Source organism: Meleagris gallopavo, chromosome 12 (assembly GCF_905368555.1).
Source record: "Meleagris gallopavo chromosome 12, MGAL_WU_HG_1.1, whole genome shotgun sequence".
NCBI classification, from domain to species: domain Eukaryota; kingdom Metazoa; phylum Chordata; class Aves; order Galliformes; family Phasianidae; genus Meleagris; species Meleagris gallopavo.
The window spans coordinates 175,618-188,662 of NC_139415.1; the positions used below are offsets into that span (position 1 = coordinate 175,618).

The 13,045-nt window shown below is 48.9% G+C and overlaps 1 protein-coding gene across 2 annotated transcripts; it reads right to left on the reverse strand.

Annotated features, from left to right (window-relative positions):
- Window positions 1-1,909: 1,909 nt before the first annotated feature.
- On the reverse strand, window positions 1,910-10,325 carry LOC146543519 (mitotic-spindle organizing protein 2B-like). 2 transcript variants are annotated; one of them, XM_085233845.1, is made up of 3 exons: window positions 10,111-10,308; window positions 9,885-10,021; window positions 1,910-2,168 (listed from the first exon to the last, which is right to left on the reverse strand). In XM_085233845.1, exons 1-3 carry the CDS (start codon window positions 10,245-10,247, stop codon window positions 2,011-2,013), a joined length of 432 nt encoding a protein of 143 aa, XP_085089971.1. In that variant the 5' UTR covers window positions 10,248-10,308; the 3' UTR covers window positions 1,910-2,010. The 2 variants fall into 2 exon arrangements, with proteins under 2 accessions (XP_085089971.1, XP_085089970.1); XM_085233844.1 differs by lacking the exon at window positions 1,910-2,168 and having other exon boundaries at window positions 8,662-10,021; window positions 10,111-10,325.
- Between the last annotated feature and the right edge of the window lie 2,720 nt (window positions 10,326-13,045).

The window sequence follows — 13,045 nt, forward strand, 5'->3', positions numbered from 1 at the left end:
ATCTGCCTGATAAGGAGAAGGTTTCATCCACTTCTTAGCTTCTCAGCCTTGTCTACCACTCCGATGCCCTGGACTACCAATCCAAGACCTCCATATTCAGGTGTGATAGGTTCCAGGTTGACCTTCCTAGCATCATCAGAACTTGTATGGAAAAATAACAGGGAATGATACTTAAGAGAGTCGGACAACCTTTAACAATCTCACCATAACATCCCAGATCCGTGCCCCCACCAAGCAGCACTGTCCTCTAGACAACAGGGCAAGCCATCCCTCCCCCACAGCAGGGACTGATGGTGCCTCACTTGCTGCAAATGTTTGGAAGGGACAGGATATTAAAGTACACATCAAGCTCTATTATTCAGCAAGGCAATAGGGAAAAGAGAGCAGGACAATCTTCTCAGGAAAACAGGCTATCAGGAAAAGATGAGCATCAATCCACAGACTGTGGAAGACACTGCAAAAGCTTGAAAGCAGTAGGTAGGTACAACATTGGACATATCTTGAGATGCAGAGGGGTAAAGAGAACAAATGCAGACACTAAACCAGCTGGAGAGAGGAGGTAGTGAACATGCAAGCAAGAACCAACTCTGTTGTTAGGTACTATTTATTCTCAGGATCATAGAATCATTTGAGCTGGAAGGCACTCTTTTGAGTCACTTCTCCAGTCTGCTCAAGGGACAAAAAGCATCAGTCAGGGTTCTTTCAGAGGAAAAAACAGCTCTACAGTTGCTCTTCTTCCACCAGCAAATTCAACTAGGACAACCATTACATTTGCCTCTCTTAGGCAGCATGATTGTTTCAGCTTTTCCTGGAGGTGTAGGGGTGGAAATAGGTGCACTTCCTTGCACACAGATCAGAGCACGACATCCCAGACTTTGATAATGATGAAAAACCTCATAAGCTATCTCACTTGGATGCCCTTCAAAGTATACTACTGCCAGCTATTGACTACTTTATTCCCATTTCTAACTCCCCTTGAAAAGTCCCAATATCCATAGACAGACTGCAGCCTCTTCATTCCCACAGCTCTTCAACAGAGTATTTCACACTCATACCAACACTAGCAAAATCCCTTAATTATGCAGGGCTGACAGACAGACCAAAATGTCTGTGAAACCTCCACGACTCGTGGAAACATTATCTATCCCTCACCAAGAACAGAGGCTCTCTATCCTGAATAGGGAAATGGATTTCACTAACAGCTTCTGAGTTACCAAGGCCAAAGCAAGTACACCCACTGCCTGGATATGCTCTGAAGTGATGAATGTCAACACTGAACACTAATAAATCCACTTAGCTGCTTTAACTACATGCATGTAACCTTACACTAAGTGATGAAGTTTTTCTCTTCCTTTATCTGGTGTAACCCCTCTTTAACCTGGCTCATTAGGCAATGAGTTCTGTAACAATAAATGAGTAATCACATTAGCATCATTAGTACTGTTGTACCATCATGCTCACACGAGGGGCCAAAGTGGTTTTCAGGATAAGATGCTAAAACCCTCCTGAGCATACACATGAAATGACAAGGCAACCATCAGCTAAAGAACAAGAGAATAGCCCCATTAGACAGTCAGGTTTCCAACGCAAGCTACCATCGTTGCAAAGCTCTTTCTTTAACAATATATGACCTACCGTGACACTAACCACTCTTAATGCAGCCCCACAGATTTTTCAGCTCATACAACTAGAATGAATATATTAAACTGAGTCTTAGGGAAGGAAGCAGTGAGAAGCACTGGTTTGTAAATGAGTTACGACGACTCTGCAGCAACTTCAGCCCTATTCTAGGCGTTCCGCGTCTTTCTTCATACCAGGAACCTTCACAGAACACCGAGTAGTCTGCACTGCCAACAGAATTTTTGGAAATAAGAATAAATAAAAAAAGAAAACAGCTGTAATCCATGAGTTACAAATAATGTTTGCCAGTTTAATAGATACAACATAAACAATTTTACAGGCACGGCTTATATACATCTTCAAGCATCAAAATTCATTGTTGCCAAGGTCTTAGCTACTGTTGCCTCCGCTGTTCTTTCCAGAGGCTCCTGCTTTCTGCAGCCGGCTTGCACTTGGCTGCCGAGGCATCCTCTGGGCAGATCCTTCCCGGCTGCTCCTTTCTACGAGAACCTGGGTCCCACTGACAGCAGAACTGTTTTTATTTCTCCCTGAAAGAACAAATGCATAAATTAGCATCAGCCTTGTGCGTTACCCATACAGCATCTAAGCTGCAAGCATTCCTTAAGTAATCATGCAAAAGGCTAATTAGATTAGATGTATTAGATGTCGCCAGAGGTATCCAGCATCCAACATAAAAAGCAAAATTGTGAAATCAGGGCCACAACAACAAAATGAGTTGCATTAGAAATTCAAGTTTTAATCTACAAAGTAACCTGCCACTTTGTTCATTAAATCTTGCTTTCATTTGGCACAGGAAGACCAGCACCGCAAACAGCAATTGAAGGACATGAAGAGCATCAAACACCTCAAGTCTGGGATAAGTGAACTGATGTGCCACTGCCCACCTCTTTCTGAAGCCTGTAGTCACAAAATCTGGAGACAAGAAATGCTTTTGCTCACGTCACTTGTGACTTGATGAACAAGTTTGGGTTTCCTATCATTGTCTGCAATTTCCAGGAGCCCAGATGCCTCTACGATGAGCTACTCTCAACTTTTCTTACTGTGTTCAGAAGATAAGAGCTGCAATTCCGTAGGCACAAGTGACCATCTCTGTCTGCAGTGTAATGTGACAGAGGAGAGAAGAAAACGGCTAGAAAGTCAAAGTTAAAGAAAGCAAGGGCCACACTAGCCCACTCTGCCAGATCCAGCAAAAGGGGAAAGACTGACAGCCAAAGGTGTGCTGCAAACCAATAGCACAAGGGGGTAAGTGTGGAACACTGAAGTTTGCTGACATCAGGGAGAATTACTTCAGATGAGAAGTAATACTTTCATTAGGAAAGATAAAAACAAAAGAACAAAGAAACATAATGCAGAGAGGCTACAAGAGCTACACAGCTTTTATTAAGGACAGTATGTTCCCAAAAGCATCACTGAACATGAACACAGAAAGGAGGAAACAAACACAGGAATCCAGTCAGCTGTTTTCCTCTCAGTATGCACAGTTACATGCATGGAATGAAAATGGAGAGCAACATCTAAGTAATTGTATCAGAGCAACTTCCAGAATGCCACTAGCTTCTGCACACACAGGAGTCTCCATGGCTATCTGGATCATCCTGGAACATCCTGTACTACCAAAGGGCACAGACTGGAGGAATATCTGCTTTACTTACCCAACTGCCCCATCTCCTTGGAGTAACTGAGAACAACACTCGCATCAATACCACAAGCTAACACCTCACAGTACAGGAAAGACAACTGAGAACTTCCAAACAAAGGGTATGGCCCCTTCTTATCTGTAAAATTTGATGGATTAGAGTAGCAAAAGAAATACATTCACTTATCCCAGCCAAATCAGGTGTTCTATAATGTCTCTTATTGTAAGTCGCATTAATGATCTACCAGCAGTTATCAGCCCAAGCCAGCCAACCAGCCTTGCATTTTTTCCTTGTATAGCTCAAGCTTGTAAGCATATCTGCAGTTTGAGTAATGAGAGTACCATCAATGGAAACAAACAAATTGCACAAACGCAATACACGACTTTATGGTATATACGAGAAAAACTGGCACAAAGGATTGAAGTCTACCATGATGCTATCAGCAGACCAGTACATCCCTACGTAAGTGAGGGCTCTCCCCTTCCTCACATGCCTACATGCAGAAAGAGTGCACGTTCTCAGCCTGCACATGTAGACTAACTAATTACATCCATGTACAAGCAATTGTACCATTAAGTGCTACCAGAAGCCAGGCCCTTGATCTTCTGACCTAGCTGAAAAAACCTGGGGAGAAAGAACCTCTTTGTAAAAGAAAGCTATTCTCAGACAAAATACGCTGCCTTCCATCCTCTTAGCCTTCAAATCACAACAAAACAAACCAGTTACTTCAACAGCATAAGAATCAACTGTATTTTTGGAAGCTAGATCTCTAGAACTGTGCACCAAACCAAAGTAGCCCACAAAGTGTGCAACGACAGGCATGGCTGGTGAACCTGCCAGTTAAAACACTATCGGTGATATCAGGGTTCTTTATGCAAAACGCAGAAGAAGTTTACCACCAAAAGCTCTGCAATCCAAATACGACAGACTAGCAAAAGGATTCCACTGATAGTTAGCTCGCTGACACAAGATGCCCTTATCCTGGATGTGTCTCGCTGTCCCGCAGCAACTGTCGCCCAAATAACAAATGCAAGTCATGTTTGACTTGTCTCTCATTTGATACATGTCTGCCCAAATATGATCCCCCCAAAAAAGCAGCTGTATTTGCACCTTCTCAAGAACCTGACACAGTACGAGAAGAGCAGATGTGTGTGCCCCATTTAGCTCAGTGCTAGCTCTCTCCCATTCAAAAACGCCAAAGCAAACTGTGCTTGGGCTTTAAACTCCCCAAAATTCTGCTCCTGTTATTGTCTTGCAGTAGGGCTTACACAGGACCCAAGCAAGCAAGCTGGCCTTCCTAGAAAATTAAGTATGACTGAAAAAACAGCTTATAAGAGTGGAAGTCTCTCTTTCTTGCAATCACAATGGGGTTAGCAGGACTCAACTTTTGCCCACCCATTGGAGATGAGAACAGCAATGAGACTTATACAGCTAGTCCTCATTCTTCAAACCAATCCCAGTATACAGCTATGGCTCTTCATTCTCAATCTGTTGGGTTTCCGGGTCTCCAAAGCTGCTGAAATATTCCTAACAGCTCATACAAATGTGGCATGCAGGGTTTTCCCCAGAGCCAAGACAGCACCCCTGTTAAAGTAGCCTCCCTTCAAAGACACAGTCAGCAGGCCAGGCAAGACTGGCAGAGTATGTTTCAAATAACCCATTGGAACAGTCTTGAAACCAAGGAAGAGGAAAAATAAGTAAGTTTTCAAATGCACCTGCTAAAGTAGCTTGCTAAGACAGCATGCATTAAGCTAAATGGAGCAGTGGGTCATTATTTAAACACATGACTTCTCTTGCACGCACACACACACCTGAAGAGAAGTTGGAGAGGAAACACAAGGCTGAGGCCTACATAGGCCACAAAAGACCTGAACAAAACTTACAACCTCAAGCCAGATATTCAGCTGGATTATTAGGCAGCACTACAACTGCAAGCTTAAATTAACATCCCAATTTCCAAATCCTATTCAATAACTTTCAAAGAATAGGATTTTACAGCATTTCCTACTGAACAGTAGCCTGTTCAAAACCATTACCTTCTGTTTCTCTAAAAAGGTTGCTTTGCTGGCTTTCATTATCACACATGTGAATCTCATTTCCTCCACTTTCTTGTGTGCAAATCACAGAAAAGATGGAGAACACGTTCCATACTTTTACAGAGCTCTATTCAGTCTACTAGCAAGACTTTCTGGGTGTTTTTAGGTTGGTTGAGGGGAGAGAAAGTGAATGAATTAGTTGCTGTTCATAACGAACCTCCCTCTCATTATTTTGGCAAAACCACAAATTACAAGTCTGACATCCAGAGTATTCCTCTAAATCCCATTTCACTGTCAATTCTTACCTCACAGAGAAAGAAAATATATATATATAAAAGCTTATTAACTCTCAGAAAGATATACTGAAAGTGATCCCCATACAGTGTTCAAAACAGCTCCCAGCACAGCAAAGAGTTGGCTCAAATATCTAGCTCAGAGAAAGCCTTACAGCTTCAGATGAAACTGCAAACATCCTCTGCATGGAACAGAAGAGGTGCCTACACCAGCCAGAGAAGACCAATTCTTTTTGCAACTTGTTCATGTTGACAGCCCCATCGAGATTAAGATAAATCCTTAATATCTCTGCAGGGCTTCCCTCCACCATATTCAAGTTCCACACAGCATTAACCTTGATGACAACTTTCTCTCCTTAACAAGGAAGCTTGCATTACAAATCTCGCATCTAGATGAGCCCTGGGACAACACAAGGCTGAGTAAGCAGAAGGTGGGTATAAAAGGGCTCTGAAGAAGACAGCTGAGCCAGCCAGCAGCATCCAGGAGTGGTAACTATCACTGGGGGTCCTTGCAACAACAGTGGTCATTCTAAAACACTTGACCACAGCTCGAAAAAGATCCAGAAGCCTTGATAAATAAATAAATAAATGAATAAATAAATAAATAACCTCATGTTAACAGCTTATTTGGTACTAAAAATGAGTTGGGCAAGGCCTTGGAAAGCCACTTTATGAAATACACTTGGGCTGGAAAGTGGAAAAATGTGGAAAAACAGATGAAAAGACTGAGAGGGCCATCAAAAAATATTCATGAGTCTAGGGGAAAGAAATAAACGAGCATGGCATTGACAAATGCCTGTCAATAGAGAGACAGAAAACCACTGGTGCCTCGAGGGTAAGGTGGCATGATGGGAAAAGCTACCATGGAAACAATATAAGAAAAACCATATTAAACTAAATAGTAAATTATACACACACCTCATCTAGACTAAAACCAACACCACTGTTCTAATGGATATGCACACATCTCCCCTGCACGAATAGGAAGAAATTGCTCAAAGCACATCCCTCCCCTTTAAAATAAGCACCAAGTCAGTTACAGTGACAAAGCCCTGAATGCAGCTTGTACAAGGCTGTACCTAGCTAAACACACCAGACAGATGCACCAATACTCACAGTTATTTTGAGACAGCTATGAATTGTTACCAGTGAACAACTCCAAGCAGAACATCACAGTTTAAAGTGGTTATATTCTATGGGAAAACACAATACAAAGTCATTTGTATTAGATTCCCTGCTGCTTAAGAGCTTTAGCTGCAAGAAAGCTGAAATAACTACTACAAGGGCAAGAGGAAGGAAGCGATGCACCTTTTCACCCCTACCCCAGTCACAATGATCAGCAAAACAATCTTGACCTGCTTTAAAAAACCTTCCTGCATCATGATGACCTGAGAAGCCTATGCCAGTACATCGCTGCTACTGAAAAAACCTGGACAGAGCAGCCTCAGCTGATGCACAGCAAGACCCGGATTACTGCAGCCACATGTCTGTCTTCTGACAAAGGAGGAAGCACAGGAGAAAGGGCAGACAGGCAGCGCCGAAGAACACCGTGCGAAGCAGCTTGGCAAGCTTATAGAGGACAATCACTGCATTCTGTATCAGCACAACGAGCTCTGGCTTGGTCAGCAGACAAGTCCCAGCTAAGCAGTGGGCATCTCCCATTTCCCAATGTCTTGTCCTGTGCAGAAGCCACACCGTCCTCTTCTTAAACAGAAGGAGCATCTTCCAACAGGAGCTGGCAGGGCACACAGCAGATCCTAAAGGGAAAGGAGGCAAGGCAAACCAAACACTCCTGCGGAACAGACCCAGCACAGAGGATACCCCCAGTCACCCTGTTAGCACTTACCCCAAACTCCTGAACTGGGCCACTGATGGTGGACTGTGCCCAGAACCAGAAAGCTCATGGAACGAGGAAGCCCGATTCCTCCTCCTCTTCAGTTTGAGCTAACTAGTTGCTTCCCCAGTTTAAGGAGAGAGAATTAGTCTGCTGAAGATTTGTTCATTTTAACGGGATCTTTATGTCAACACTTGTCCTTAGGGCTCCAGTAAAGCTCCTGCTCAACAGGCAGACAACTTACATCCTCCTTCGGTCTAAGGTGCAGTAAAAGACACACAAGGCTGGCACCAGTGGCCTGGTTCTGTGTTACACCATCACCAGTTCTCACAAACCAAGACTCCTCTCTGGAAGTCTGCTTTCATGACCTTCAACCAAAAGTACTAAACATCTTCCTCTGACACTACAGGCACATCGCTCCAAGTGTGGACATCACCTGTGGTGTCTGACACAAGTTGTACAGAAGTGTAAATGTGTTTGATGACCAGATGGTCAGGCTGAGCACTGAACTAAGGCAGCCCCTCTGCAGTTGAGTCAAAGCAAGGACAGATGTTTCCCATCTGAGAGGCTGCAGAAACACATCCTCAAAAGGAGATCTTGAGGGGGGAAAAATAAAAACAAGAAATCAAATACATCCACTTTTCCTCAATGTTAAGGAGATTTTATAGTCACAGAAGTAAGGGTGCTTGCAACAAGACACTGCCATGACAAGTTCTGCCCAAAGAATTTTCTGAGGCCTAGCCTGTCAGTGGTGATTCTAGTCACAATGGAATTAGCTGCTGTTCATCATCAGCAAGTCGCTTGGGCTGATAGAAACCAGAGTTCTCATTCAAGGTTAGCTACTGCTCTGAGTTCTGATGCAGCAAAAGCTCTCAGAAAATTAAAAAAAAAAAAAAGAAAAAAACCCACACCTAAAAACCAGATGCAGCTGGGAAGACCAAGCCTTCCAGCAAAGCAGCACAAACATCACCCACCACATTTGTGGTGAGACAGGAGACCAAAGCATCCCTGGGCCAGCACCAGTTCAGTGCCAGCTTCAGACCAGCCTTCTCTGCAGATACAGGACAAAACACTAAAACAGTGGCTTGATGGGCACAATCCTGCTGTCTTAGTAAGCTGTGTGTGATCCAGTGGCATAGTGCATCAACTAGCCCTGCAGGCATGTTCCAGCCTCATGAAACAATGCAGAAATGTGAAATAAAGCAGCAGTGAGACACACAGAAGATAAATATAACACTGTATTTCCCACAAGTGACACAGAGCTAGTGCCGCTTTTTTTCCCTGAGCTCCCCCTGCACTTCATCAGCTCAGTACAACATACTCAAGGATACCAATGTGTTGGTTTTAAGGAAAAACACGGGCCTGGAAGGCCGGTAGCACAGAGACACAGAGACTGCAGGCAGAGCCGGACAGTGCCTGAACAGGAGATGCTCCTGCATCGATGGAGAGGGAACTGACTGAAGGCCTCAAGACCGACACTGGAAGTCTGCCATCTCTTTAATGCATTTCAGCACCTCAAGCTGACAGGAGGCAAATGATAAGGGCAGACCAAGTTTATCCATAGGGGTCTTCCTCTTGAGAAAGTAATGCTGTTCACAAAAAAGGGACCGTTTAGCCACTGCAGACCTGAGCTGGCCTAGCGCTATCCTGAAGCAGCTCGCAGCAGCGGCCCGGCACTAGAAGAACATCCAAGCGCCGCACCTCCCTCACTTTGCTCAAGAAGTCGTTTTCTTTCATCCCTGCGTATATTAAAGTCACGTGAGGCTACACGCGAGGCTCTTTAATGTAAGCGTCCTCTCACCGGGCAGCCCGCAACCGAGAGCATCTCCTCCAGCAGGAAGGAGGAGCCCATCCGCGGGGCGTAGGCCGCACACGGCAGTCCTCGCTCAGAAACTCCGAGAACGACGGAGAAGGGGACGCGAGGGCAGCATCCAGCCCGGCCTCCTCCGTCTGCGCAGCCGAGCACCCGAGCCCCGGCCCCGCAGCGCCGAGCAGCGAAGCGCACCCGTCCGCCGGCGCTCACACCGCTTCTCGGCCTCGCGACCCGCCGGCCGGGCCCGCGCCCCTCCGTGCTACGCCTTTCAGCACGAGGGAAGCGAGGGCTCCGGCACGGCGGGTCCGGGAGCAGCCCGAGGAGCCGCACCACCGCCGCCTCACACGGAGCGGGCGCCCCGCGCCCCCCTCGGAGCCGCCTCTCTCGGGGCCGCCCCCCGGGCCGGCAGCCGCAGCCCCCGCCGCGCGGTCCCGAACCCTCGGCCCTGCGGAGCGGCCGCCGGAGCGCCCAGCGGCGGCCCCGGGGCGGGGCGGACGGCGGGCGGCGCCGAGAGGCAGCGGGGCGACGGGCGGGCGAAGCGCGGAGGCCGCAGGGCGGAGAAGGCAGGCGCGTCCTCGGGGAGCTCCGGGGGAGACACGGAGAGGGGAGGGCCCGCCGCTCGGCCCCTACCTCGGCTGTCGGCGGGCGGCGCGGCGGGGGGAGCGCTCTCGGGGCCCGCCGGCAGCCGCTGCCCCGCGCACATGGACTTCAGCACCTGGAAGACCGCGAGCGGCGCCACGTTCATGCGCAGCAGGTCCAGCAGCACCCTGCGGGCGAGCGGGGCGGGGCGGGATCAGCGCGGGGCCGGGAGGCTCGTTCGCTCCCCGCCCCGCCCCGGCCCCGCGCCGCCGCTCACTTGAAAACCTCCGGGTCCAGCCCGCTGCCCGCCGCCTGAGCCAGCTCGAACAGCTCCGCCTCCTCCGCGCTCAGCACCTTCCGCCGCGGCCGAGCCGACACCGACACCGCCGCCTTCCCCGGCGCAGCGCCCGACATGGCCGCCCGACCCGCGCGCCGGATGCCGAGGCCCCGCCCCTCACGGCAAAGCCTTGCCCCTCGCCGCCTGGCCCCGGCCCTGCCCGTCCCTCCCGCAGCCGACAGGCGGCAGCCGCGCCTCAGCCCGCGGTTACCTGCCGGCTCCCGGAGGCGATTTGCGTACCGTTTCCTGCGTTCCCTGTTCATGGAGAACTGGAAGGTTTCTCTGGAATTCCCTTTGGTCTCCCTTGCAGCGGGCTCTGAGCTGGCATGCTGTCTTCTGGACTTTGCCTCCCCTCGGGGGCAGGTACCGCCTTGCTCCTGAGCAGCAGCTTTAATAAAACCGTAGAATCACAGGATCGTTTGAGTTGGAAGGGACCTCTAAAGGTCATCTGGTCCAACTCCCTGCAGTGCACAGGGGCTCCCACAGCACATCAGGTGCTCAGAGCCCCAGCCTGGCGCTGGGGGTCTGCAGGGACGGGGCACCACCGCCTCTCTGGGCACCCTGTGCCACTGCCCCGCTGCCCTTAGTATCAAAAACTTCTTATATCCAACCTCAATCTGCCCTCTCCTACTTTGAAACCGCTTCCACTCATCCTGTCACAATAGACCCTGATAAACAGTCTGTCTCCTCCTTTCTTACAGCCCCTTTAGACACTTTAGTGACAGGCTGCCCTCAGGACTCCCTGGAGCTTTCTCCTATCTGGGCTGCACGGTCCCAGTTCTCAGCCTGTCCTCATATGGAGGTGTTCCATCCCTGGAATCGCTTTTGTGGCCCTCTTCTGGATATACTCTAACAGCTCCATGTCTCTCCTGTGCTGAGATCTCCCCATCTGGATGCAGCACTCCAGGTGAGGTCTCTCAGCACAGAGCAGAGGGACAGATCCCCCCCTGACTGCTGGCCACATTTCTTTTGATGCAGCCCAGGATATGTTGGCTTTCTGAGCTGTGAGGACACAGTGCTGGCTCATGTCCAGCAGCCTTTTTGGCAGGGCTGCTCTCAGTCCTTTCATCCCCCAGTTTGCACTGGTAATGGGGGTTACCTTGACTCAGGTGCAGACCTTGCACTTGGCTTTGTTGAACCCCACGAGGTTCTCCTGGGCCCACTGCTCAGCCTTTCTGGATCTCTCTGGTTGTCATCCCACCCCTTGGGCCTGTCACCACACCACATATCTTGGTGTTATCCACAAACTGATGAGGGTGCACTCAATCCTGCTGTCAATGTCATTAAGGAAGATACTAAACAGCATCAGTCCCAGGACTGACTGCTGAGGGACACCGTTTGTCACCACTCTCCACCCGGACAATGAACCATTGGTCACCAAAAGCCTTCCTGAAGGCATCCTCCATTGCTGGTGAGCATGTCCCAAGACTTCAGTGCAGTTCCTGCAGCCATTCCCCATGAGGCTATGACACTCCATCCTGACTCTGGGCAAGGGTGAGGTCAGGGGGCTGGCAGGTGGGGAAGGTGCTTTGGGCCCTAGGCAGGGCAGTGGATATCAGTGTGTGGCAGGAGCCATGCAGCCACATGTGCAAGCTGCCCTGGGAAGCTAAAAATGGATAAACAATCGCTGACTGTCCTCTTGTGCTAGGGTACAGCACCTTAAACATGTCTCAGTTCCCAAGCCAGCAGAGAGCATCTGGCTTCACACAATGAAGCAAATTGGAAATTTGGGTCTTGAGTTGCAAGGAGACATCAAGCTGAGATTGAAATTCCTCTATCTAAATGGAAATCAGCATTGCTTCTGCCACCAGGGAGGGATCACCTGCTCCGCTCTCCGCATGGCAGAGACCGCAGGCATAGCAGCTGCACTGCAGATGGCAGAGTGGGGGGAGAATATTCCACATGCCCAGAACCCTGCAAGCATATCAAAATCAGCCCCCACTACAGAGTGACCCAACCTGGTGCCATTGTATACGTTCAGCCTCAGTAACAGACAGACATTTACTGTAGTTGCCAAGACAGGAATGAGATATACTTTGACGAAAGGATCTTGCTGCTAATGGCCCTGAGCAGGACCAGCCCAGCAGGGACAATTATCATAATACTGATAGCAGGAGCAGCAACTGCCAGTAAGAACTGCCAGAATTACCATACAGTCTGCAGGCAGGAAGGGCCACAGCCACAGAGCCCGAAGATGGATTTTGGAGAGACCTTCAACTAAGTGAGACCCTTTGGAAGGACTGCACTGAGGACTGTGCTTAGTCTCTTGCCTGCTCTGGTGTATGATGTGCTGCTTTCTGGAGTAAAACCAGAATCCACATTCCCTGCAACAAACTGCAGGAGACACAGCTCCTCCCCTCCTCACCCATCCACCAGTCCCCTCCAGCTGACAGCTCTCTGCACATGCTGTCGTCCAGTATCATAACCAGGACTACAAGCCTTCCCAGGGCAAGTGATAGGAGACCCTGACTCTCCCATACTTCCCTCACAGGCAGTTGTATGCCATAGCTGCTTCCTCACTTTCCCTGGTGTGAGCCTGATGGGTACGTTCTGCAGTCTTCAAGTGACAGCAGTCAACATTGTTGAGCATGTGCACAATCCATTCTGCCCTCTGAAGCATTTCTGTGTGCTCTGACAGGACACTTTTCCCCTTTTGCTCTCCCAAGCCAAGGGTAGGGGGTAGTCATTGGCAGCCCATTAATATCCTTTGGAAAGACTTCACCAGAGATGCTGTAATCCAGATGGCACCTGGAGCTCTGGTTAAATGACATTCACAGGACACCAGCCAGGAAGCCCACGGTGGTTATGCAAGGCTGCATCTCAGCCCTTGTGAGGCACAGTTATACAGGACAGAACAGATGGCCATGGGCAGAGG